The following is a 26,497-nucleotide window of genomic DNA, read 5'->3' as shown; positions in this document are numbered from 1 at the left end:
GTGTTTGCAACTATTAAAGTAAACTCTAACCTCCCCCTTCTTCACCTTCCTCATGCTCTGCCCTGTGAGGTCACTGCTTATATTCTTAATCATTCATCCATGTTCATTATGTCTATAAAAATGCTTAGACTGAATATGTTCAACATCATTTTGGAGCTGCAGTTGAGCCTTTGGAATGCTGATCTTTCTTTACACGTACCTACTTTTTCATCAACTGCAGGCAGATGGAGAAAACACTGTTTGCCGAATGATGGGAGACCCAAAATACCCACTGCTGTCCAAGGATGGAGACATAAATATTGGTGCCCTTTTTTCAATCCACAGCATAGAAACATTGTCTTTATTTGAATTCACAGAGAAACCTCAACTTCTATCATGCACCAGGTGTGTTACATTGGAAATGTAGAGCAATAGAACAGATTAATAAGATTTTTTATTGTTTAATATTGTTGCTATTTAGCCAAATGGTTTAATGTGTTCACAGTGTGAATCTAAGAGATTTTCGGATGGCTCAGATCATGATTTTTGCCATTGAGGAGATAAACAAAAGTGAAACTTTGCTCCCGAATGTTTCTATTGGCTATAGAATATATGACACATGTGGATCACGACCGACTTCTATGAATTCAACAATGGCTTTAATGAATGGTCAGGAGTTGAAAGCGGGGGATAAATGCAATGGACAGGCTCCTATACATGTACATGCTATCATAGGGGAATCGGAGTCTTCTGCCACAGTGATTCTGTCCAGAGCAACAGGACCTTTTAAAATCCCAGTGGTAAGAGGCAATGGCAGCAAAAGTTTGACACAATTAGCAGACAAATTATTGTTACTATTTCATGTGGTTTTCTTTGTTAAGATAAGTCACTCAGCAACATGTGAGTGTCTCAGTAATAGGAAAGAATACCCATCATTCTTCAGAACTATTGCTAGTGATTATCATCAGAGCAGAGCACTTGCACACATAGTCAAACACTTCGGCTGGTCTTGGGTTGGAGCTGTGAACACTGACAATGACTATGGAAACAATGGAATGGCCATATTTCTGAACACAGCACAGGAGGAGGGCATTTGTGTAGAGTACTCTGTGAAATTCTACCGAACAGAGCCTGAAAAACTCCAGAAAGCAGTAGACATAATAAAACAAAGCACTGCTAAAGTCATTGTTGCATTTCTTACTAGTTTTGAGATGAAGAATCTACTTGAGCAGTTAAATATTCAGAATATTACAGGCCTACAAATGATTGGTGTGGAGGCATGGATAACAGCAGAGAAATTGATCACTCCAAATAGCTTTCGTGTCCTTGGAGGATCACTGGGTTTCGCCGTAAGAAAAATTTATATTGAAGGATTTTCAGATTATGTTGTTAAAGCATTCTGGGACACAGCTTTTCCATGCTCGGAGAAAGATAAAAATTCAACTCAAGGTCAATTAAACTGCAACAAAAATCAGGATCTTCTTGTGTTTAAAAATTACAATGAAGATGTGCCTGAACATAGATATTCAAGTAATGTCTACAAAGCCGTGTATGCTGTGGCTTATGCACTACACAGTCTGCTCAAGTGCAAAGAAAAAGAAGGATGTCAGAAGGGCCTGACAATACAACCACATCAGGTAAAACAATTAGCTAGAAAGATAAAGACAAAATGTAATTTCATAGTCTATTAGTGGCAACATGTCTCATTTAAATTATTTATTTTCACTAGGTTGTTGAAGCTCTGAAAACGGTCAATTTTACAGTTAAATTTGGAGATCATGTGTGGTTTGACAGCACTGGTGGTGCAGTAGCCCAGTATGAAGTTGTGAACTGGCAGCAGGACTCTGATGGATCAATTCAGTTTAAAGCAGTGGGTTACTATGATGCCTCACTGCCCCCTGACCAGCGCTTTGTGCTTAACACTGAAAACATCATCTGGGCTGGAGGACAGCTGCAGGTAATATGTTTTGTGGTCTTCCCAGAATAAAATTGGGCTTCCAAACATTTATCAAATCTCTGTAATTGCTCAGAGTTCTGGACAGAAAATGATGTTCCCATACACAAAAACATGAATATTTGTAGCATACTCATTGACTTCTCGTGGCTTTGAAATAATCTAATGTAATGCTTATCTATGAGATATTGCATACTATTTACTGATGGGAATATACATGTATATATGTACTCTTTAATAGAGTATATTGAAAATGACATTATGATATTAACTGACATTGGACATTCAGAGCAAAAGGGCATTGCTCAAGTACAATGACATCACAATTGAGTTTAACCAAGCAAGGCAATGGCAAGGAGCATCATTGAGCAGGCAAAAAAGAGGGCAATGAACTGTGTCAAGCAGAATTAACAATATGTTTCTGTAACATCATTTTTTAATACATTTTCTGATTACAAGCAGTATTTACTGTACAACACATTACCTTACAATAGCTCATAATGCATTGTTTCATGCATCAACACAGTTAACTAGAATAAAGTGTTATGAATAATGTTGACAAATTGTGTTTATTATTATTATCATTATCACTATGCCATTTTTTTCTGTGTAGAAGCCAAGGTCTGTGTGCAGTGAGAGTTGTCCTCCAGGCACTAGGAAGGCTGTACAGAAAGGAAGACCTGTCTGCTGTTATGACTGTATTCCATGTGCAGATGGAGAAATCAGTAATGAGACAGGTAAACTTCAGCCCACATCAAAGATTCAAAGAAAACTGGCTAGTTGCTCTTTTTGTGTTCTCCTCCTGCTGTTCAGTGTGCAGTTTCTTATCAATGGAGTAAATAAATGAAACAATTTTCATATTGTCTCTAACTATAGTGATCACAACTTCCTTTCCAGATTCAAATAACTGCATGCAGTGTCCAGGGGAATTCTGGTCTAATGCTGAGAAAAATAAATGTGTGTTAAAGATTTTAGAGTTTCTGACATTCACAGAAGTTATGGGTATAGTGCTGGTCTTTTTCTCACTGTTTGGAGTAGGAATAACTGTTCTGGTCACAGTCCTGTTTTACAGTAAGAAGGACACCCCCATAGTAAAAGCCAACAACTCAGAGCTGAGCTTCCTGCTGCTCTTCTCATTGAATCTATGTTTTCTCTGTTCACTTACTTTCATTGGTCGCCCCACTGAGTGGTCCTGTATGTTACGTCACACAGCGTTTGGGATCACTTTTGTCCTCTGTATCTCTTGTGTTCTGGGGAAAACAATAGTTGTGTTAATGGCCTTTAAGGCCACACTTCCAGGAAGTAATGTCATGAAATGGTTTGGGCCTGTACAACAGAGACTCAGTGTTCTTGCCTTTACACTTATACAGGTTCTTATCTGTGTGCTTTGGCTAACAATATCTCCTCCTTTTCCCTATAAAAATATGAAATATTATAAAGACAAGATCATTCTTGAGTGCAGTCTGGGTTCTAATGTAGGTTTCTGGGCTGTAATGGGTTATATAGGACTACTGGCTCTATTGTGCTTAATTCTGGCTTTTCTGGCTCGGACGCTGCCTGATAACTTCAATGAAGCTAAATTCATCACATTCAGTATGCTCATATTCTGTGCTGTGTGGATTACATTTATTCCAGGTTATGTCAGTTCTCCTGGAAAATTTACTGTAGCTGTGGAGATATTTGCCATTTTAGCTTCAAGCTTTGGTTTATTATTCTGCATATTTGCACCTAAATGTTACATCATCCTGTTTAAGCCTAAACAAAATACTAAACAACATTTAATGGGAAAAACACAAAATAAATCCTACTGAGAAATAAATTACATTACCATATGAAAATTGCAGTAGCTTTCATTTTTCCAATGCATTGTAAAATAAATAAAATGTTAATTCAAAGCAATTAGAAATTAAATGACAATGACATCTCTTAATAACCCTAGCTGAAAAAAATCCATATTGTAAATGTAATAACATTTTGTTCATAAAGATGTTGAAAATAAACATGGATTGTTTGTAAAATAAACATATTTATTTATCAGCCAATAGCTCAGAAAGTTGTAAAACTGCATGAAAAATTCTGCTTCAGTATAAGGCCATACATGTATCTCAATTTGGCTAGCTAACTACCTTGTCATGAGATGATTTGCCATACAATTAAATATCATAACATGGTTAACTGTAACTGTGCCAAATTATATCATATATAATCATGTTTCCTAATCTGATTTAGCCACTAAGGTGCCCGTAGAAACAAAGCTTTAAGACTTTGATCTGTTTGAAAAAATCCTGATGTTAAAACCACAATATGGAATATTTGAATACTAGATGGCGCACTTTCGAAACAACACCAAAAGGCGAAGCAAAATGATGTTATGTAAGAGATTGGAATTATGGGTCATGTCGTTTTCACCATCCAGCGTATGGAGATCGCCCATCATGTTCACGGACAAAGTAATGAATGAATTATATTTTGTCATCAACGTAATGAATTAGTTTGCAAGAAACGTGGAATGTAATGCTACTAGCCCACGACTGATATTGGACTTTGTCAATTGATTTGGTAGCGTAATGCTACACAGTTTTACGTGTTTAAAACAGTCATACAGTCATCGTTTAAAAAATAAATTTGAACAACCCACAGTATTTACAAGTAACATTACTGGCTACATATTTTTGTGCGACATATACCGCATTTCATAGGGTAACTGCATTCATAACTATTCAAATAAACTGTGCATGAGTATTTCGTGTACAATAACATTTTATTTGCTTACCTGTCTATTAAAGGGGTCATATTGCATGGCTAAAACGAATATTATTGTTTGTTTTAGATGTAACACAATGTGTTTACACCATTTAAAGTTTAAAAAACGTTGTATTTCCACATACCTTGCATGTTTGTATCTCCTCTTTGCCCCGCCTCTCTGAAACGCGCTGATTTTTTACAAAGCTCATCGCTCTGAATGCGAGGTGTGCTATGATTGGCCAGTTCACCATTGCGTAGTGATTGGTCAAATACTGCAAGCATTTCACGGAAATGTAACGCCTCTTACCATATTCGGAACATCAGGTTCCAAAGCAATTGTACTGACAGACGATACAATGAGATTTACAATTACGCCCACCTTAACTACGTGTAGATTTGGGCGGTCTTAGTCAAATCATGTTACGAAGTTATGTAGATTCGCCGGGGTGTGGTTACACGAGGCGTTTCAGGCAAGTCTGGTTGAGCAATCGCTTTTAGATAGAATGCATCTTTTGTTCCCACACTTTCATTTGTGCAATTGTACGTGTCTAATACATGCATGGGCAACTTATAACACACCAAAAACACAGAAAAACATGTACTTCTGCCATATGACCCCTTTAAAACACATGCGAGAGCGGAGTCTCTATCGAGTACAGTTTGGTCGCGATGCTCTCTCCAATTAGAAAACGCCATGCGATATTAATCCTTTTCTTATTTCTTTGTTTGTCTATAAGCCTGCTTGCCTCATTTGGTATACGTTTAGGCTTTTTTGGGGTTTCCTTTACTCGCCAAAGCGTAATCGTGATCCATAATAACAAAACAACAGATGCTGTATAACCACTTCTGCGTTTGCATGTTGCCTTAGTTTCTACAACCGGAAACTGAGGGTAGTGAGGAGCAGCGGATATTAAGTCACTGATATGCGACAAATACAAGCGAGACAAGGGACGGGCCATTTAAATAGGAATTTCTCTGGATTTGCACATTCTTGTGAACATTTGGGATAATGTAAGTACACAACTGCAGCGCTCTAGAGTGCGACCAATTTGGTCGCACATGCGACCTTATTTCTCAATGGTGCGACTAAGAAAAATCTGAGGTTGCACAGGTGCGACCAGCCGTTCGAGGGAGAAAAAAAGTCTCCGCGACTCTGAAAGTCTTCCTGTGATTCAACAACAGACTAAACCAGTGGTCTAAACCAATCAGAGATAGTGAAGGGCGGACCCCCCTCTGATTGGCAGTGGTCCAGATTTTCCTGTACGTGTGTGTACCAGAGGTCGCGTTAACTGAAAATTCTCTGTCATTGACAGATTTTTTTTACCAGTGACGGAAAAATCTGAAGGCCGTCCGTCCGTCCGTCATTTTGACGGATTACAATGAGGGCAATTTGTAACTCCCGGTTTCCCTTCATTAGAGCGTGATATGCTCGCGAAGGGACGTGCATGTTTTCACCTGTCATTGTTACTGACTAGACATACTGTATGTGATGCGATCTGGGAAAACCCATCGGATGTCGCGCTGGGACGCGGGAAAGACAGTTCACCTATCAAAGTAAACCACATAACATGTAATGAATGAATATAATATACAAGTTTCACTTTTTGAATGGAATTAGTGAAATAAATCAACTTTTTGATGATATTCTAATTATATGACCAGCACCTGTATGTGATGCGATCTGGGAAAACCCATCGGATGTCGCGCTGGGACGCGGGAAAGACAGTTCACCTATCAAAGTAAACCACATAACATGAAGAATGAAGGAGTAACAATGCACATTTCCCGCCAGTCCTGTGTAAACTACGGCATGCAAAGTTTTTTATACAATGTTTTCGTGAGATGACAGAGCTCCCCGTCTGCAGCACCGGGAGTTATCTGAACGCAAAACATACAAGGGAGGATCAAAAGTCCAGACACTATGCACATGATAAACAACGTAAAGCTGGCTTCACTGCTTATTAGTTGTTATCCGTAATGTTTGCTAGTTTCCTTGTGTAGTGATAATGGCAGAGCTCTCATTCTTTAAATGTGCCCTGCACCATTTTCCTTACTTTTATTGTATTCAAACTGTTTTGTACAGTATTTTTAGACTTCAACACTGGGAAATGTTTTTTTTTTTTTAATTATTAAATTGTTATTAGAGTAAGTCTTTTACTACTCTAAAGTGACTTTTACTTGTGATACTGGACTGTTGTGATTTTATTTTCATCACTTAACTTTAAAACCGTTTTCCTCCAAATTCCGTTCCTGAAAATCATAGCGCTTCAGCCGACCTCAGCCATAACTTTTGTTACATACACAAGGTATGAGCAAAATAAAAACTGATTTGGAAAGGGCTTGAATATGGTATCAAAAACTGTAATATATAAATTTGCACCATGTGTTTGGTTTTCCCAGATCGAATCACATATGTACATAAACATTAAAACATTAAATATATAGATGAATAAAAACAACAACGGCATTATTGGGCATTCAGTTGTATTAAAATCCAACAAGTTCCGATACGCAAGTACAGTGTGATGACGTCACGGACATACTAATTACCACCTAACGCCACCTTGCACCATAGTACATTATGATGGATTTTTTACGAGCCTGTCAGTCAAAATGACGGACAATAAAAAGTCTAGCGCAACCTCTCGTGTGTACGTGTGACAATGCGTGTGCTGCAGTCAGACAGAGAGGTGAGGAGCCTATAGGCCCGTCAGTTAAACAGAGTGGATGTAGCCGCAGATGATGAGAGAAAATGAAAAGAACGATTGACAACTTTTTAGTGAATAATGTTAAGTTAAGGCCTGATCCGTCCGAAAATCATAAGCAATTCTCTGACATGGAGCCATCAACCTCCCAGGTTATGTCAGGCCCTGGTCCATTTATCTTGAGATGTTTTAAGTTTAAATTTCAGTTCAGTGAAGCACTTTAAGCACCAACACTTTTTCAGTAAGTTACCTTTCTTGTAGAATTGTGCTTCAAATAAAGAACTTTATGTTGACCAGATTGTTAGTTAATCATTTACAATGTCAACAAGTCAATTTTGCCTTATAGACAGCGATTTAAAAAAAAGTGAACTGGTAAAACTGCGGTGTTAAATGTGATGCGGTCGAAAATTTGGGGGCACCTAACTTTTGTGGTTAGTCTAGAAGTTAGTCTAGAGCCCTGAACTGCATGAAATATATCACACTGTGCATGTGATTTTTGGATATTTCATAACAAAATTATTCCATATTGTGGCTTTAAGACTTCAGTGGTATGTATATATCTGCAAGAAAATTTAACAGGTGCCTCCAAAACAAAACAAACCCACATTTAGTGCACACTCGTATTTGAGTGTCCTTATACAGATCATAGTCCCAGATCATGAGGGCTCTTGTAGTGTCAGTTTTGGGCCCTTCTGAAATGGCAAGAATCAGTTGTTTAGCAAAATAAGGATCATGTCCATGTTTGGCATGTAGAGAGTATTTGTGTATTAAACATCTAATGAATTAAATATTTAACTCAACCAGACTAAAGGTATCTAAACTGTAAAACCTGGAATATAGTTTATAATAATTCAACAAAGAGAAGGCTTTATTAGATATTAGATGATACATCTAATAGCTAATAAATCTGAGTGTAATGCAAAAAGTACATTTTGCAACATCTACAGTTTTGCAATACATTTACATTTAGTCATTTAGCAGACGCTTTTATCCAAAGTGACTTACAAATGAGGTAAACAATGGTATAATACATGGTAATACCATCAGGAATGCAGACTCATCGGGTTGAAAAAAGGTGACAATGATGCGAGACCCCCCCCAACGCTATATATATAGTCATAGTTTATATATAGTTATATATATAATTATTACAATTTGTATTTCATATTATTCAGTGCACATAATCAGTCCATGGTCTGCTAAACTTGACCACATGAAGAGTTTATTTGCAAAACCAGATAACTCTGTTTTTGTTCATTTTCATAAATCATGTTTATTGTGTTTTTCTAGACAATCACATTATAATGTAGCGCATCTGTAGATAGATCGGCTGTGCAAAACATTACAAAGCAGTCTGACATCGGCTCCGTGCTTTTATTAGCACATTTAACGTTGTGGCGACTGATGGGTGACGTGACAGACAACTGGTTGTACGATTCCTTTTACACATAAGGGCTTCTCCGTAAATGAGGTGATCGTATTTTGGGTGCAAAACAACTGAGCGCCTGTGAGAGTGGAACTTGTAGTTGTAGAGGTCGGCCACACATGTGTATCAGTAAATTTGAAGTCAAAATTTGAAGTTGCAAACTTGTAGATTTTTTTTCACTCCCGCAAACACAACACAACAATTACGCCTTCTTGAATCCTTCAGTGCAAGTGAACAAATCTAGTTCTACAAATCACAAACTAAGATACTTGTGCACTCACATCTTTTGCTACGATTGCTGCAGTAAATACTGTATAGTGCAAAATAGGGCTGCAACTAACGATTATTTTGATAATCGATTAGTTGGGCGATTATTTTTTCGATTGATAAAATTGAGTTGATTCAGGTGTCATATTAGAAGCAACTGACAATAGTCTATCCCAAACATTGGAGCGAGGGGAGGGTCGCCAAGGAAATCATTTTTTTTGTGCCATGAAAAGTGAGATATTTGTCATTCAAATGTAGTGAAGTACAGTAAAAGGTAAACAGAAAAAGTAATACTTAAGTACAAATACTCAAAAAGTGTACTTAAGTACAGTACTCAAGTAAATGTACTTCGTTACCCACCTCTGAACTAAATAAACCACCAAATCAGGGTATTTAGCCTATTATGTACTTTGCAAAGTGCAAACGCCACAAATTGGATTTTACTAATATAATCTTTAATTTTGTCATTTAAAACACCTCTCCCCTTTAAACTTTAAAACTGCGCAGCTTGAAGAGATGCATGCAAAACACGTCTGACTTTAAAACTGCGCACCTCGCGCTGCACGGAGAGACGCATCCATGGAAAGACACGTGTGGCTTTAAAACTGCGCACCTCGCGCTGCACGGAGAGACACGTGTGACTTTAAAACTGCGCACCTCGCGCTGCACAGAGAGACAAGTGTGACTTTAAAACTAAGCACCTCGAGCAGCACGGAGAGACACGTGTGACTTTAAAACTGCGCACCTCGCGCTGCACGGAGAGACACGTGTGACTTTTAAACTGCGCATCTCGCGGTTCACGAAGAGACGCATCCACGGAGAACCACATCTGACTTTAAAGCTGCGCACCTCGCGCTGCACCAAGAGACGCATCTAAAACGGTAATTTTAAAATGGAAGAAGATGCGCTTGATTTATAACTGCGCAGCTCGCAAGTGACGTCACAGACCAACTATCGATAAAATCGATAATAATCGATAATGAAATTCGTTGTCAACGAATTTCATTATCGATTATTATTGATTTTATCGATTAGTTGTTGCAGCCCTAGTGCAAAACCCATTCATACACTTCATGCAGTGAGAGTTGAATGCTTTTCAAATATTTTCTCACAAATGAAAAGTTTTATTATTCTTGGACATCTTTCTGACACAAACACAAGGACATAACTACAACTGCTTGAATCTGCTGCTGTGAGTCTCTGACACAAGTTCGCAAACTCTCTCATTTTGCACCACATATCTGTGTGATGTATAGAGCAAAAGTGATTTGTGCACTTGCAGAGGCCAAACCAGCTAGTTTTGACGCCCAGCAGGTGGCGCCCTAACGCGCAAGTAATGGAAAAGTCCACTAGAATCATCACAAGCTGCTTTTTTTCTGAAATCACTAATCGTCATAGAATACATTGGTTTAGTTGAAATGAGTATGCTGGTCAGCTACATTGACAATCCCTTACGAAAATTAAACATGGTTCCCTTTCTGTCAGTCTCTCGACATTGTGTCGAGGACAGACTTCACTGCAAGTAGCAACTACAAGACTGCCGGCTCTACGACGTCGTGCAGTGGACTGTCCCTTCCTGCGGCGACTTCCCCTGGGCGTCTCGGCAGTGCCAGAAGTGTTCGAGTTTTTTTCTCTAAAAGAGCAAATTTCTCCAGCGTGGCATGTCCCGCTGTTCTCATGGGTGCAACACACTCATCGAGGAGGGGGACGGACACGATGTCTGCTTCCAGCATGTTGGGGCAGACATTGTGGATACGTCCTGCCCGCACTGCGGGTGGTTAATAGTCGGAAGCGATAGGTTCTCATGAGCAAACCCCATCTGTCGGCTTGACACAACGTCTCGTTCCCTCCATCAGGGAACTGAGGTTACATCCGTAACCAAGACGTTTTACTACAGTGAGACAAAAAACATAGTTAGTGTAGTAAAACCATGGCTACAACAAAAAAAACATAACTATGGTTTTGAAAACTGATTTAATACTCATTAAATCATTTATATTTAACAGTTTATATCTTCATTTAATGGAAGTAGGGAGGCTAGATAGCATGCTAGAGAGGGGAGAAGGCGCTTTCACAGGCGCACGCCCAAACCAGATACCTGTCTTCGGTAGCGTCTAACACACGGGCTGACACTGGTTCCACGTGGAGGTTGTCAAACCTTGCGAAGGTACTGGGCGTAGCAAATGTCTGCCAGAAACCCAGGGCAAGCATGGCTGACATCTCAGCGTCGGCCTCATCTTGAGCTCGCCCGCCGGGGGCGGCAGCTCAGAGAGGTCTTCCGCATCTGATGCCAGGAGGTAGCTGTCCGATGCAATGACAGAGAGTTCGTCCTCATCTCTCTGTGGAGTCTGCCCGCTATGGGACGGTCTACCACCGCCCATCGGGGACGAGCCAGGTAAGCGTGCTGGGGTATGGGTGGTCCGCAAAGCCGAAGCCGACGGAACGACAGCAATGACAGAGAGTTCGTCCTCATCTCTCTGTGGAGTCTTCCCGCTATGGGACGAGCCAGGTAAGCGTGCTGGGGTATGGGTGGTCCGCAAAGCCGAAGCTGACGGAACGACATCCATAGGAACCCCCAAATCACCCCCACTGCTTGCCGAAGCGGCAGTCGAACTCGCTTCGGAAGCAGACGGGGTGGCGGCAGCACTCACAAAGAACGTAGCCAGCCATGACCGCAACACCTTAATCGCCATGTTCTCGCAGACAGAACATGCTGGATCGACAAACCCTGCCTCAGCATGCTTGACCCCAAGCATGTGATGCAAATGTCGTGCCCGTCTGACTCAAGGATGAGGCTGTCACATCCAAGGACTCAGCTGCGAGACAAAATTTGCTCTTTTAGGTCTGTAGCTCGCTGCCGAGACGCCCAGGGGAAGTCCGCTCTCAGGAGGGAGAAGTCCGCTGCTCTGCGTCGTAAATCCAGCAGTACGTGAAGAGTCTCAAAGAGATAATGCTTGACAGTCATATGCCACGCAGGTTCCGAAGAACAAAGGATGAATGAATGACCGCCGCCATCTTCCTTTTATTCCCATATGCACGGGGCGGGGACTGGCGTGCGTGTGCCATTCACCAAGCCCATTGGCGTTTTAAAATTCCTCTCAGAGATGAGATCAAACCCCAGTCTGTCTCTAAACACATCATCGAGAGACTGACTGAAGGGGAACCATGGTTACTACACTTGTACCATAAAAAAACATGGTTAATTTTTGTAAGGGGGATCATCCCTCTTGAAACAAGTACCGTGTTGCTCTCAGGTAACAGTGCTCATTGCTCATCTAAATAAAACAAATATGAAACAAATGTGAAATGGTTTCACACACCTGCGAAGACACACCCTGATCTGTCATTTTTCTATAAAGTTAGACTGAAGAAAATACAAGAAATAGTTTAATATGACGGTGTCATTTAATATGAGACGATTGAATAGCAAACTTATCAGAGCAGGCGCTATCTACCTTTTGTGAAATAAGAATGGCTATACCTAATTCAGAAACACTGATCCATTATGAATATTTTTTTATAAAAAAGTAAAACGTCTCGGTTACGTTTGTAACCTCGGTTCCCTGATGGAGGGAACGAGACGTTGTGTCGAACCGACAGATGGGGTTCGTCCCTGAGAACCAATCGCTTCCGACTACTTAGAAAAGGCCAATGAAAATTGGCAAATTAAATTTGCATGCCGGACTCCGCCCCGGACATCCGGGTATAGAAGGGAGACGGCGTGCCTAATTCATTCACCTTTTGTTCTTCGGAGCCTTCGCTCAGGATCAACAGACTTCACTACAAGTAGCAACTACAAGACTGCCGGCTCTACGACGTCTTGCAGTGGACTGTCCCTTCCTGCGGTGACTTCCCCTGGGCGTCTCTGCGGTTCCAGAAGTGTTCGAGTTTTTTCTCTAAAAGAGCAAATTTCTCCAGCGTGGCATGTCCCGCTGTTCTCGTGGGTGCAACACACTCATCGAGGAGGGGGATGGACACGATGTCTGCTTCCAGTACGCGGGGGCAGATATTGTGGATACGTCCTGCCCGCACTGCGGGCGGTTGACGATTCAGACGTTGCGTCACGGGTGGCTGTGTTCCCACGGGTGGCTGTGTTCCCACCACCTCGTCTGCTTCCCGTTCCATGACGGCAGGACTACGGCCCTGCCGCCCGCTACGGCGAGCAGCGAGGGTGATATGAGGATTACTGTGAGCGCTAATCCGTCAGCCACTGTCTCGCGGACCGTTCGCACCTCGTCTTGCTCGTCTGACCATTCCCCATGAGACGGTCCCACCGTATTGTTCCTCAATCACGTATCGGACACGGTACGTGATGATGAGATGTCTGTTGCAGCATCGGAGGGTGACTTACTGGCATCAGACTCCGATGATTCCTTGAAGCTCCCTCCCTTGGGGGGTCAAGCTCAGGAAGAAGCGGACGTCGAAATGTCAGCCATGCTTTCCCGGGCTGCCGGCATTGGGTTGCGGTGCACCGCACTGCCTCTCCCAACGCTCGCAGCGGGATACACGGTACATCGGGCTTGAGAGTGGCTCCAAGCCGTACTCGCCCCCAGTGCCGTGTTCCCCCGGAAGTGCATGAGGAACCTAGTACGACCTGGAACACTCCCCTTCGGTGTGTAAACGTCAACTAGTTCCATCACCCTTTCTTCCCTCGATGGTGGTGCAGCTAGAGGATACGTCGATGTCCCCCAGGGGCTTGACCTATGCTCCCGTCCAAAGCACGTAGGCTTTTCGGCATCTGAGGTGTCAAGAGCTTACTCTGCTGCAGGCCAAGCTGTCCCCTCTCTCCACGCTATGGCCATCCTGCAGGTCCATCAGGCCAATGCGCGGAGAGAGCTCCACGAGGGTAAGACCAAACAAACGCTTATGCAGGAACTCCGCGGCGTCACCGACCTCGCTCTACGGGCGACCAAGGTGATCGCACGGGCCCTGGGTGGGGCGATGTCCACACTTGTGGTCCAGGAGAGACACCTCTGGCTGAACCTTGCACAGATGAGTAACGCCTAGAAAGTCCGCTTTCTCGATGCACCCATCTCGCAAGGGGGGCTGTTTGGTCATACTGTCGAGCTGCAGTTCTCAACAGTAAAGGAGCAGACAGAGGATATCAAGTATATCCTCCCCAGCCGCGACTTGACCGCCCTCTGGCCGCCGAGATCCTGTGCACCGTCTGCTTCCCAGCAGCCCTGGTCCTCTTCGAGACATCGAAGAGGAGACCACCACCCCGTCAGCAGCCATGGCGGAAGCCACAATGAATACCTCCGGGCCCGACCCCAGCCATTCCATTGCTGGTGGTTGATCTGGGACGGTTCCTGCCCCGACCCAACAGCCCACTTCTAAGAGTTTTCTCTCTCTCTGGGCGTTTATCACAGCCGCTCTCACCCTCTACATGACGGTGTTCGGCAACTCGACATGTCACGGCGAGACCCAATGTCGAGGATAATCAGCAGCCTAAGCACTCTCAATCGACGGTGCTTTGTGCCACATCATCGTCTGGGTATTATCACAGCCGCTCTCACCCTCTACACGACGGTGTTCGGCAACTCGACGTTGCGGCAAGACCCAATGTCGAGGATAATCAGCAGCCTAAGCACTCTCAATCGACGGTGCTTTGTGCCACATCATCGTCTGGGTATTATCACAGCCGCTCTCACCCTCTGCACGACGGTGTTCGGCAACTCGACGTTGCGGCAAGACCCAATGTCGAGGATAATCAGCAGCCTAAGCACTCTCAATCGACGGTGCTTTGTGCCACATCATCGTCTGGGTATTATCACAGCCGCTCTCACCCTCTGCACGACGGTGTTCGGCAACTCGACGTTGCGGCAAGACCCAATGTCGAGGATAATCAGCAGCCTAAGCACTCTCAATCGACGGTGCTTTGTGCCACATCATCGTCTGGGTATTATCACAGCCGCTCTCACCCTCTGCACGACGGTGTTCGGCAACTCGACGTTGCGGCAAGACCCAATGTCGAGGATAATCAGCAGCCTAAGCACTCTCAATCGACGGTGCTTTGTGCCACATCATCGTCTGGGTATTATCACAGCCGCTCTCACCCTCTGCACGACGGTGTTCGGCAACTCGACGTTGCGGCAAGACCCAATGTCGAGGATAATCAGCAGCCTAAGCACTCTCAATCGACGGTGCTTTGTGCCACATCATCGTCTGGGTATTATCACAGCCGCTCTCACCCTCTGCACGACGGTGTTCGGCAACTCGACGTTGCGGCAAGACCCAATGTCGAGGATAATCAGCAGCCTAAGCACTCTCAATCGACGGTGCTTTGTGCCACATCATCGTCTGGGTATTATCACAGCCGCTCTCACCCTCTGCACGACGGTGTTCGGCAACTCGACGTTGCGGCAAGACCCAATGTCGAGGATAATCAGCAGCCTAAGCACTCTCAATCGACGGTGCTTTGTGCCACATCATCGTCTGGGTATTATCACAGCCGCTCTCACCCTCTACACGACGGTGTTCGGCAACTCGACGTTGCGGCAAGACCCAATGTCGAGGATAATCATCAGCCCAAGCACTCTCATTCGATGGTGTGTTGTGCTACATCATCGCCAGGCAGGTAAAACTGAAGAGCCGATCTCCTCCCCGGGGGCCACCCCACGGCGAGGGATCCACACTGCCAGCCATCGAACCACCCCCGGGAGGTCGATGAAGCAGAACGTACCCCTAGCCTCCCTGTCGGTCCCTGGGAGCCTGACAAGAGCTTCCCAAACCGTCACGGTGACTACGGGATACGGTCCGTCTCGGCTACGCGATCCAACTCCCCAGACGCCCGCCCAAGTTTCGGGGCATCCTCGCAACCTCAGTCAGAGGCAAGGATGCTCCCTTGCTTCAGGCCGAGGTCGCCACCCCTCTGGTGAGGAAGCGATCGTGCTCGTCCCTCTAGCCGAGATGTTCAACGGGTTTTACAGCCCGTACTTCATCGTCCCCAAAAAAGCGGGGGTCGCTAGATCTGCGTACCCTGAACAGGCACCTACTCAAGCTGCCGTTCAGGATGCTCACGCAGAAGCACATCCTGGCATCTATCAGATGTCAAGATGGATTCATGGCAATCGACCTGAAGGACGCTTACTCTCATGTCTCAATTCTCCCTCGTCATCGCCCGTTCCTACAGTTCGCTTTCGAGGGTCAGGCATATTAGTACAGAGTCCTCCGTTTCGGGCTGTCCCTGTCCCCACAAATCTTCACGAAGATCGTGGAAGCCGCCCTCACTCCCCTCAGGGAGAGAGGTGTGCGGGTACTAAACTATCTCAAAGACTGACTCATTTGACACACTCGTGAGATCTGTTATGTACACACAGGGACCTAGTGCTTAGGCACCTAGATCGATTGGGACCACAGGTCAATCGAAAAAGAGCAAGCTCTCCTCTGTGCAGAGCATCCTCTTTTTTGGTATGGAACTCAACTCTGTCTCCATTGCAGCGCGACTGACTCAGAAAGCGCTCAGTCAGTGTTGAACTGCCTGGAATATTTCAAGTAGTCAGCGGTCACGGGGCGTGTCGTGGTGATGACAGATGCCTCCCTGCAGGGTTGGGGTGCCGTGTGCAACGGGCACGCAGTGTCGGGGGTGGATGGGCCCCCGCCTGCGCGGGCATATCAATTGCCTAGAGTTGTTGGATGTGCTACCTGCACTGGAGGGGCTACTACTTCTCATACAGGACAAGCAAGTGCTGGCCTGGTCGGACAGCACAACTGCCATAGCGTATCAACCGCCAGAGTGGCGTTCGCTTACGGCAGCTAACACGACTTGCCCGACTCCTCCTCCTGTGGAGTCCACAGGTGAGCAGATCCCTGTGAGCCACACATATCCCAGGCGACCTCATCACCATATTACATATCACCACGACACGCCTCGTGACCTGCTCGAGAGGGACCCCCGTCCATAGAAAGGTCATAGAAGACCAGGGGTTAGGGTGCGTCGGCAGAGGGGCGTAATCACCATCCACCTGCTGCCGGTGTGCCACGCTCTCCAGGGAACTCGACTCTGTAGCCAGTGTTGGAGCGGTCTCATGTGCATCAACTCAAGGGGTATCACCACCGTCGAGGATGCCATGTGCCCAGGAGCCTCTAAAATAGTTTCAGGGGGACCGCTGACTGGTTGAATTGTTCCAGGCAGTTCAACACTGACTGAGCGTGCTCCCGCGCTATAATGGAGACAGGGTTGAGTTCCATACCAAGAAAGAGGTTGCTCTGCACAGGGGAGAGCTTGGTCTTTTCTCGGTTGACCTGTAGTCCCAATCGATCTAGGTGCCGAAGCACTAGGTCCCTGTGTGTGTACATAACAGGTCTCTCGAGTGTGTCAAAAGAGCAGTCCTTGAGATAGTTTAGTACCCGCACACCTCTCTCCCTGAGGGGAGTGAGGGCGGCTTCCACGATCTTCGTGAAGACTCGTGGGAACAGGGACAGACCGAAAGGGAAGACTCTGTACTAATATGCACGACCCTCGAAAGCGAACCGTAAGAACGGGCGATGATGAGGGAGAATCAAGACATGAAAAGTAAGCATCCTTCAGGTTGATTGCCATGAACCAATCTTGACATCTGATAGATGCCAGGATGCGCTTCTGCGTGAGCATCCTGAACGGCAGCTTGAGTAGGTGCCTGTTCAAGGTACGCAGATCTAGCAACCCCCTTTTTGGGGACGATGAAGTATGGGCTGTAAAACCCGTTAAACATCTCGGCTAGAGGGACGAGCACGATCGCTTCCTCTCCAGAGGGGTGGCGACCTCGTCCGAAGCACGGGAGCATCCTTGCCTCTGACTGAGGTTGCGAGGATGCCCCGAACTTGGGCGTGCATCTGGAGAGTGACCGCGTTGCCGAGACAGATCGTATCCCATAGTCACCGTGACGGTTTGGGGAGCTCTTGTCAGGCTCCCAGGGACCGAGACAGGCAGGCTAGGGGTACGTTCTGCTTCATTGACCTCCCGGGGGGTGGTTCGATGGCTGGCAGTGCGGATCCCTCACCGTGGGGGGGCCCCCGGAGAGGAGATCGGCTCTGCAGTTTTTCCTGCCTGGCGATGATGTAGCACAACGCACCGTCGATTGAGAGTGCTTAGGCTGATGATTATCCTCGACATTGGGTCTCGCCGCAACGTCGAGTTGCCGAACACCGTCGTGTAGAGGGTGAGAGCGGCTGTGATAATATTCAGACAATGATGTAGCACAACGCACCGTCGATTGAGAGTGCTTAGGCTGCTGATTATACTCGACATTGGGTCTTGCCATGACGCAACGTCGAGTTAACGAACACCGTCATGTAGAGGGTGAGAGCGGCTGTGAGAAACACCCAGAGAGAGAGAGAAAAAACCTTTAGAAGTGGGTAGTTGGGACAGGGCAGGAACCATACCGGATCGACCAACCAGCAATGGAATGGCTGGGGTCGGACCCAAAAGGTGTTCTCGATCTCCCTGGGGTCTTCCCATGAGGGCCGCTACGGCTTCCGCCGTGGCTGCTGATGGGGTGGTGGTCTCCTCTTCAATGTCTCCCGGGGGGCCACAGAGTGGGAGCACCGGAACCGGAGTTTCTAAGAGGACCAGGGCTGCTGGGAAGCAGAGGGTGCACAGGATCTCGACGGCCAGAGGGCGGCCAAGTCGCGGCGGGGGAGGATATGCTTGATATCCTCTGTCTGCTCCTTTTACTGTCGAGAACTGTGGGTCGGCAGTATCACCAAACAGCCCCCCCCTTGTGAGATGGGTGCGTCGAGAAAGCGGACTTTCTCGCATTACCCATCTGCGCAAGGTTTGGCCTGAGTTGCCTCTCCTGGACCACATGTGTGGACATCGCCCGACCCAGGGCCCGCGCGGTCACATTGGTCACCTGTAGAGCGAGGTCGGTGACGGCACGCAATTCCTGCATAAGCGCTGGGTCGGTCTTACCCTCGTGGAGCTCTCTCAACGCCTTGGCCTGATGGACCTGCAGGATGGCCATTGCGTGGAGAGAGGGGACAGCTTGGCCCGCAGCAGAGTAAGCTCTCGACATTATGGATGCCGAAAAGCCTACGTGCTTTGGACGAGAGTCTAGGTTGAGCCCCAGGGGGACTCGACGTATCCTCTAGCTGCCCCACCATCGAGGGCAGAAAGGGTGATGGAACTAGTTGACGTGCACGCGCCGAAGGGGGCGTTCCAGGTCGTACTAAGTTCCTCATGCACTTCCGGGGAAACACGGCACTGGGGCGAGTACGGCTTGGAGCCGCTCTCAACCCCGAGGTACCATGTATCCAGCCGCGAGCATTGGGAGGGGCAGTGCGGGCACTGCAAACCAAAGCCGGCGACCCGGGAAAGCATGGCTAACATTCGACGTCCGCTTCTTCCTGGGCTCGACCCCCCAGGGGAGGGAGCTCTGAGGAATCGTCGGCGTCAGATGCCAGTAAGTCACCCTCCGATGCTGCAACAGACCTCTCATCATCACGCACCGTTTCCGAATACGCGGTTGAGGAACGAGACGGTGGGAACGTCTCATGGGGAACGGTCAGACGAGCAAGGCGAGGTGCGAACGGTCCACGAGCCAGTGGCTGACGGATTAGCGCTCACAGTAATCCTCGTATCACCCTCGCTGCTCGCCATAGCGGGCGGCAGGGCCGTAGTCCTGCCATCACAGAACGGGAAGCAGACAAGGTGGTGGCTGAGTCCCGTGGGAACACAGCCACCCGTGACGCAACGTCTGAATCGTCAACCGCCCGCAGTGCGGGCAAGACGTATCCACAAGGGCTGCCCCAGCATACTGGAAGCAGACCTCGTGTCCGTCCCCCTCCTCGATGAGTGTGTTGCACCCACGAGAACAGCGGGACATGCCACGCTGGAGAAATTTGCTCTTTTAGAATGCAGACGGGTGTGGCACCATTTGTTAGCTCGAACACCTCTGGAACCGCCGAGACGCCCAGGGGAAGTCGCCGCAGAAAGGGACCGTCCGCTGCACCACGTCGTAGAACCGGCAATCTAGAGTTGCTAAGTAGTACCAAGAGTTGATCTTCATAAGCGAAGGCTCCGAAGAACAAAACGTGAATGAATGAAGCACGCCGTCTCCCTTTTATACCCGGATTTCCGGGGGCGGAGTCCGGCATGCAAATATCATTCGACAATTTTAATTGGCCTTTTCTAAGTAGTCGGAAGCGATTGGTTCTCAGGGACGAACCCCATCTGTTGGTTCGACACAACGTCGAGAGACTGACAGAAAGGGAACTATGGTTTTTGAAGACCTGTTATTTTGTGGTAACCATGGTTTTACTACAGTAACCATATTTTCTTGTTTTAACTGCAAGAAAAATGTGTTTTTTTGTTTGTTTAACTGTAGCAAAACCATGTTTAATTCTCGTAAGGGATTGTCAATGTAGCTGACCTGCATACTTATTTCAACTAAACCAATGTATTCTATGACGATTAGTGATTTCAGAAAAAAAGCAGCTCGGGATGATTCTCGCGGGCTTTTCCATCACTTGCGCGTTAGGGCGCCACCTGCTGGGCGTCAAAAAAGGCTGGTTTGGCCTCTGCAAGTGCACAAATCACCTTTGCTCCATACATCACACAGATATGTGATGCAAAATGAGAGAGTTTGCGAACTTGTGTCAGAGACTCGCAGCAGCAGATTCAAGCAGTTGTAGTTATGTTCTTGTGTTTGTGTTAGAAATATGTCCAAGAATAAAACTTTTAATTTGTGAGAAAATATTTGTCAAGCATTCAACTCTCACTGCATGAATTCACATAAACTCGTCTGTCAACACTTGCTTTTGGTGCAGGTGTGTGAATGTGTTTTGCGCAATATTTACTGCAGCAATTGTAGCAAAAGATGTGAGTGCATGAGTATCTTAGTTTGTGATTTGTAGAACTGGATTTGTGCACTTGCACTGCAGGATTCAAGAAGGCGTATCTGTTGTGTTGTGTTTGCGGGAGAGGAAAAAAATCTACAAGTTTGCGACTTCAATTTTTATGATACACATGTGTGGCCGACCTCTACAACTACAAGTTCCACTCTCTCACAGGCGCTCGGTTGTTTTGCACCAAAAATACCTTCATATTGATAGCGGTTGTAACAGTGTCTTAACGCACTTACCCCATATTATGTTTCTTGGGTCTGCTCCATTCCTCAATGCAAACAAACCAGTGCACCTTTACCTGTTTACCTGTACCAGTGAAGGTTGTGTTAAAGTAAGCCACAAATGCGCAGTCGAGTTGCTGCGTAATTCGACTACATCTAATATTGCTTCATGAGTTGAGTATGTGCGCTCAATCTGCGCAGCATTCAAAACATAACCCGCAAACTGGACAGTGATTTGACATCATTACCACAACACCTGGACATGATTCTCATAATTTCATTCACTGCGACCCTGTCCAAAGACTCAGACCCGCTCACCCCGATTTTCAAAACTCATCGTATCTACATGAATCACAATAATGACCCATTTTGCATCCAAAACGACGAATTTCACCAAAAGGGGACGAGTTGGCATCCCTTATCATAACGTAACAAAATCAAACTCAGATTTTAAATTTGCCAATTGTCGTACAGAATACATGTGATATGACCAAAAGGAAATTTTTATTGTGGTTAATGCAGTTATTGTACAAACATGTAACCTGAGGCGACATTTTGTACAATGCCCTCCAGACATCACCTTTGGCCACCACTGTGTTTTTTATTTCTCTTAATAGACATTTATTGGTTGGAGTTGATAAATGTACAGTATAGACACAGGTGCACCTCTTAAGCCACTTTCTGTTATTTAATTGGAGCCTGATTGGCCCATACACATTGGTGTTTTGTAATATGTGACCCTGGACAACAAAACCAGTCTTATGGGTCAATTTTTCGAAATTGATATTTTTACATAATCTGAAAGCTGATTAAATAAAATTTCTATATATATGAGTTGTTAGAATAGGACAATATCTGGCTGAGATACAACCGTTTAAAACTCTGGAATCTGAGAGTGCAAAAAAATCTAAATATTGAGAAAATTGCCTTTGAAGTTGTTAATCAGGGGCACTGTGGCAGACCATCCACTCACAAAAGGAAATTTACAAAATATCTTCATGGAACATGATCTTTACTTAATATCCTAATGATTTTTGGCATAAAAGAAAAATCGATAATTTTGACCCACACAATGTATTTTTGTCTTTTACTAAAAATGTTCCCGTGCTACTTAAGACTGGTTTTGTGATCCAGGGTCACATATGTAGCAGTGAAAATAAAGGATTTCAAAATACTAACATCTATCCAAGTGCATGTATGTGGAATTTTTGCCTGTCTCATGATGAAGGATCCATTCATTTTTTTCCTTCTAAACACCTGATGACCTGATTCATGTCCTGCCCCATGAGGTCACTGGCTACGTTCTTAACCATCCATCCATAATAATTGTCTATAAAGGTCCATATACTGTATCAGCTCAGCTGCATTTGGCTGCAGGTAAGCACAATCTTCGGGATGCTTATCTTTCTCCACACACTACTGCTTTTCCATTGCCCTGATGCATATGCTAAACATACTCTTTGCCGAATGATGGGAGACCCAACATACCCGCTGCTGTCCAAGGAAGGAGACATAAGTATTGGAGCAATTTTTGCAATCCACAGTAAATTAACATTGCCTTCATTTGAGTTCACAGAAAAACCGAAGTTTCTAACATGCTCCAGGTTTGTTGCATTGAAAACTATTTAAGATACATTAATTATTAATACACACAGATTTAAAAAGGAAACCTATTATAGAAAATAATCATATATAATTAAAAAAATACATAGTTTTATTAAAGCAAAGTGTCAAAACACCTGTAAGGTTAAGATGTTAAATAATTAACTATTTGTAAATCTCAAGTATACAAAAGTGTTTTTTTATTAAGCTGCTGTCACCAAAATTATTTAATGTTTTTACAGTGTAAACCTACAAGATTTTCGTGGGGCTCAAACTATGATTTTTGCGATCGATGAGATCAACAAAAGTAATTTGTTGCTCCCAAATGTTTCTATTGGCTACAGAATCTATGATAGCTGTGGTTCAAGACTGTCTTCTATGAGTGCAATTATGGCATTGATGAATGGTCAAGAAATTGCAGAAGGTGACAAATGCAATGGACATTATTTCACAAATGCTGTTATAGGGGAACCACAGTCCTCTGCCTCAGTGATTCTGTCCAGAACCACAGGACCTTTTAAAATCCCAGTGGTAAGAGGCAATAGAAGCAAAAGATTGACATAATCACTAAACTGTTTATAAATTATATGTGCTTTCTTTTTCAGATAAGTCCTTCAGCCACATGTGAATGTCTCAGTAATAGGAAAGATTACCCCTCATTCTTCAGGACTATCGCTAGTGATTATCATCAGAGCAGAGCACTTGCATATATAGTCAAACACTTTGGCTGGACTTGGGTTGGAGCTGTGAACAGTGACAATGACTATGGAAACTATGGAATGGCCATATTTACTGATACAGCAGAGAAGGAGGGAATTTGTGTAGAGTACTCTGTGAAATTTCTGCGAACAGATCCTGAAAAATTAAGAAGAGTAGTAGAAACAGTAAAACTTGGCACTGCAAAAGTGGTTGTTGCATTTATGACTAGTTTTGAGATGTATAGTCTACTTGAACAGTTAAATATTCAGAACATTACAGGCCTCCAAATTATTGGCGTAGAGGCATGGATGACTTCAAGTAGTATGATTGCTCCATACAGTTTTCGTGTCCTGGGAGGTTCACTGGGGTTTGCAGTAAGAAAAATCAATATTGACGGATTTTCAGATTATGTTATAAAAGCATTCTGGGACACAGCTTTTCCTTGCTCACAGAGAGACAGGAATGGATCTCAATATGAAGTACATTGCAGCAGATATCAAAATCTACTTGCGTTTAAAGATAACAATGAAGATGTGCCAGAACAACGATATCCAAGCAACATCTACAAGGCAGTGTATGCTGTGGCTTATGCACTACACAGTCTGCTCAAATGCAAAGAACAAGAAGGTTGTGAAAAAAATCTGACAATACCACCAGAGCAGGTAAAACAAGCTAGACAAATTTAACACTAGAACCGCCAGAGTTCGATGTATACTGTACCTAAAACCGCCAGCAGGTAAAATTTGCCCATGCACATGAATATTGATTTGATATGGCAATACAACTTATGATGTCACTGATTTAAATCATCACAAAGTAATGTATAGAGACATAAAATGTCTAAAACATAATCATAAAAAATAAAGGAATGAGGTAAATTTGACCCAACAGCGCTTACACTTTAGGTATGAATGCCCTACTTTTTAATCTGGTTTTATCTAAACAATTATTAACAAAAGGGGATTGTAAATAACACAATTTTAGTGAAAGTCGATGACTGGGAGACTTTTATTAAAAATCTGTTATGTGAATTTGAAAAAACATCCATGGGTAAATTTTACCCCGTGGCGGTTCTAGTGTTAAAAGGGCCCCATTATTTGTGTTTAACAATGGCTTATAATGCCTCAGCGATAACCCAGAATTGTTTTCACTAGGTGATTGAGGCTTTGAAAGAGATAAATTTCACAGTAAAGTTTGGAGATCGTGTGTGGTTTGACAACACTGGTTCAACAATAGCCCAGTATGAAGTTGTGAACTGGCAGCAAGACAAAAATGGATCAATTCAGTTTAAAGCAGTGGGTTACTATGATGCCTCACTGCCCCCTGACCAGCGCTTTGTGCTTAACACTGAAAACATCATCTGGGCTGGAGGACAGCTGCAAGTAAATTAAAGTTTTTTTCTTCAAAGGAACAAATAACATGTTACCTTAAATAGCTCACATCATATATTTGTTGAATTATTTCGAAGCCAAGGTCTGTGTGCAGTGAGAGCTGTCCTGCAGGCACTAGGAAGGCTGTACAGAAAGGAAGACCTGTCTGCTGTTATGACTGTATTCCATGTGCAGATGGAGAAATCAGTAATGAGACAGGTAAACTTCAGCCCAAATCAAAGATTCAAAGAAAACTGGCTAGTTGCTCTTTTTGTGTTCTACTTCTACTGTTCAGGATGCAGTTTCTTAGCAAAGGATTTCAATAATAAATTAAGTTATTTTATCTCTAACTACAGTGATCACAACTTTCTTTCCAGATTCAAATAACTGCATGCAGTGTCCAGGGGAATTCTGGTCTAATGCTGAGAAAAATAAATGTGTCTTAAAGGCTGTAGAGTTTCTGTCATTCACAGAAGTTATGGGTATAGTGCTGGTCTTTTTCTCACTGTTTGGAGTAGGAATAACTGTACTGGTCACAGTCCTGTTTTACAGTAAGAAGGACACCCCCATAGTAAAAGCCAACAACTCAGAGCTGAGCTTCCTGCTGCTCTTCTCATTGACTCTGTGTTTTCTCTGTTCACTTACTTTCATTGGTCGCCCCACTGAGTGGTCCTGTATGTTACGTCACACAGCGTTTGGGATCACTTTTGTCCTCTGTATCTCTTGTGTTCTGGGGAAAACAATAGTTGTGTTAATGGCCTTCAAGGCCACACTTCCAGGAAGTAATGTCATGAAATGGTTTGGGCCTGTACAACAGAGACTCAGTGTTCTTGCCTTTACACTTATACAGGTTCTTATCTGTGTGCTTTGGTTAACAATATCTCCTCCTTTTCCCTATAAAAATATGATATATTATAAAGAGAAGATCATTCTTGAGTGCAGTCTAGGTTCTACTGTTGGTTTCTGGGCTGTACTGGGTTATATTGGTCTACTGGCTCTCTTGTGCTTCATTCTGGCTTTTCTGGCTCGGACGCTGCCTGATAACTTCAATGAAGCTAAATTCATCACATTCAGTATGCTCATATTCTGTGCTGTGTGGATCACATTTATTCCAGCTTATGTCAGTTCTCCTGGGAAATTTACTGTAGCTGTGGAGATATTTGCTATTTTAGCCTCAAGCTTTGCTTTATTATTCTGTATATTTATACCTAAATGTTACATCATCCTGTTTAAGCCTGAACAAAACACAAAACAACATTTGATGGGAAAAGCACAAAATAAGTCTTACTGAAAATAAAACATTATTTACTTTGCAGCAATCATTTCCCCATATACTAGTATACATTTTCCCCTCGTATACATATATATTATCAAGTCTAAACCTACTAATGGGTAATAATGGAACAATAGTCTAAACAGCGGATTTACCCTATTTACAAAATGGATCTGCATTTTCATGGTTTAAATAAAAGATTTATGTTTTAAGAGACGATACAAATAAATAAAATCTCACCCCTGTTCTGGTAAAAAAAAGTATGTGCACAAATTGCAGGATTTTATAGGAGTGATGCATAGCATTAGTTTACTATGATGTCTTTAGAGACCTTTTCAGGAAAACAATACGTAAATATAGTTTACATTTTCACATGAAATAAAATACTGTAGTATTTATGTTGTCTGAAACATACACTGAAGACATACAA

At 44.2% G+C, this 26,497-nt stretch overlaps 2 protein-coding genes across 2 annotated transcripts; both read left to right on the top strand.

Annotated features, from left to right (window-relative positions):
* Positions 1–175: 175 nt before the first annotated feature.
* LOC130562938 (extracellular calcium-sensing receptor-like) lies at positions 176–3,744 on the top strand. Its single transcript, XM_057348278.1, has 6 exons — positions 176–384; positions 485–779; positions 861–1,616; positions 1,709–1,936; positions 2,547–2,670; positions 2,831–3,744. Exons 1-6 carry the CDS (start codon positions 176–178, stop codon positions 3,742–3,744), a joined length of 2,526 nt encoding a protein of 841 aa, XP_057204261.1.
* An 18,756-nt stretch (positions 3,745–22,500) lies between these two features.
* On the top strand, positions 22,501–26,085 carry LOC130562940 (extracellular calcium-sensing receptor-like). The gene is made up of 6 exons (XM_057348280.1): positions 22,501–22,727; positions 22,968–23,256; positions 23,331–24,086; positions 24,579–24,806; positions 24,893–25,013; positions 25,172–26,085. Exons 1-6 carry the CDS (start codon positions 22,519–22,521, stop codon positions 26,083–26,085), a joined length of 2,517 nt encoding a protein of 838 aa, XP_057204263.1. The 5' UTR covers positions 22,501–22,518.
* Positions 26,086–26,497: the final 412 nt, after the last annotated feature.

Source organism: Triplophysa rosa, linkage group LG12 (assembly GCF_024868665.1).
Source record: "Triplophysa rosa linkage group LG12, Trosa_1v2, whole genome shotgun sequence".
Taxonomy (NCBI): Eukaryota; Metazoa; Chordata; class Actinopteri; order Cypriniformes; family Nemacheilidae; genus Triplophysa; species Triplophysa rosa.
This window is presented reverse-complemented; position numbering and strand designations above follow the sequence as displayed.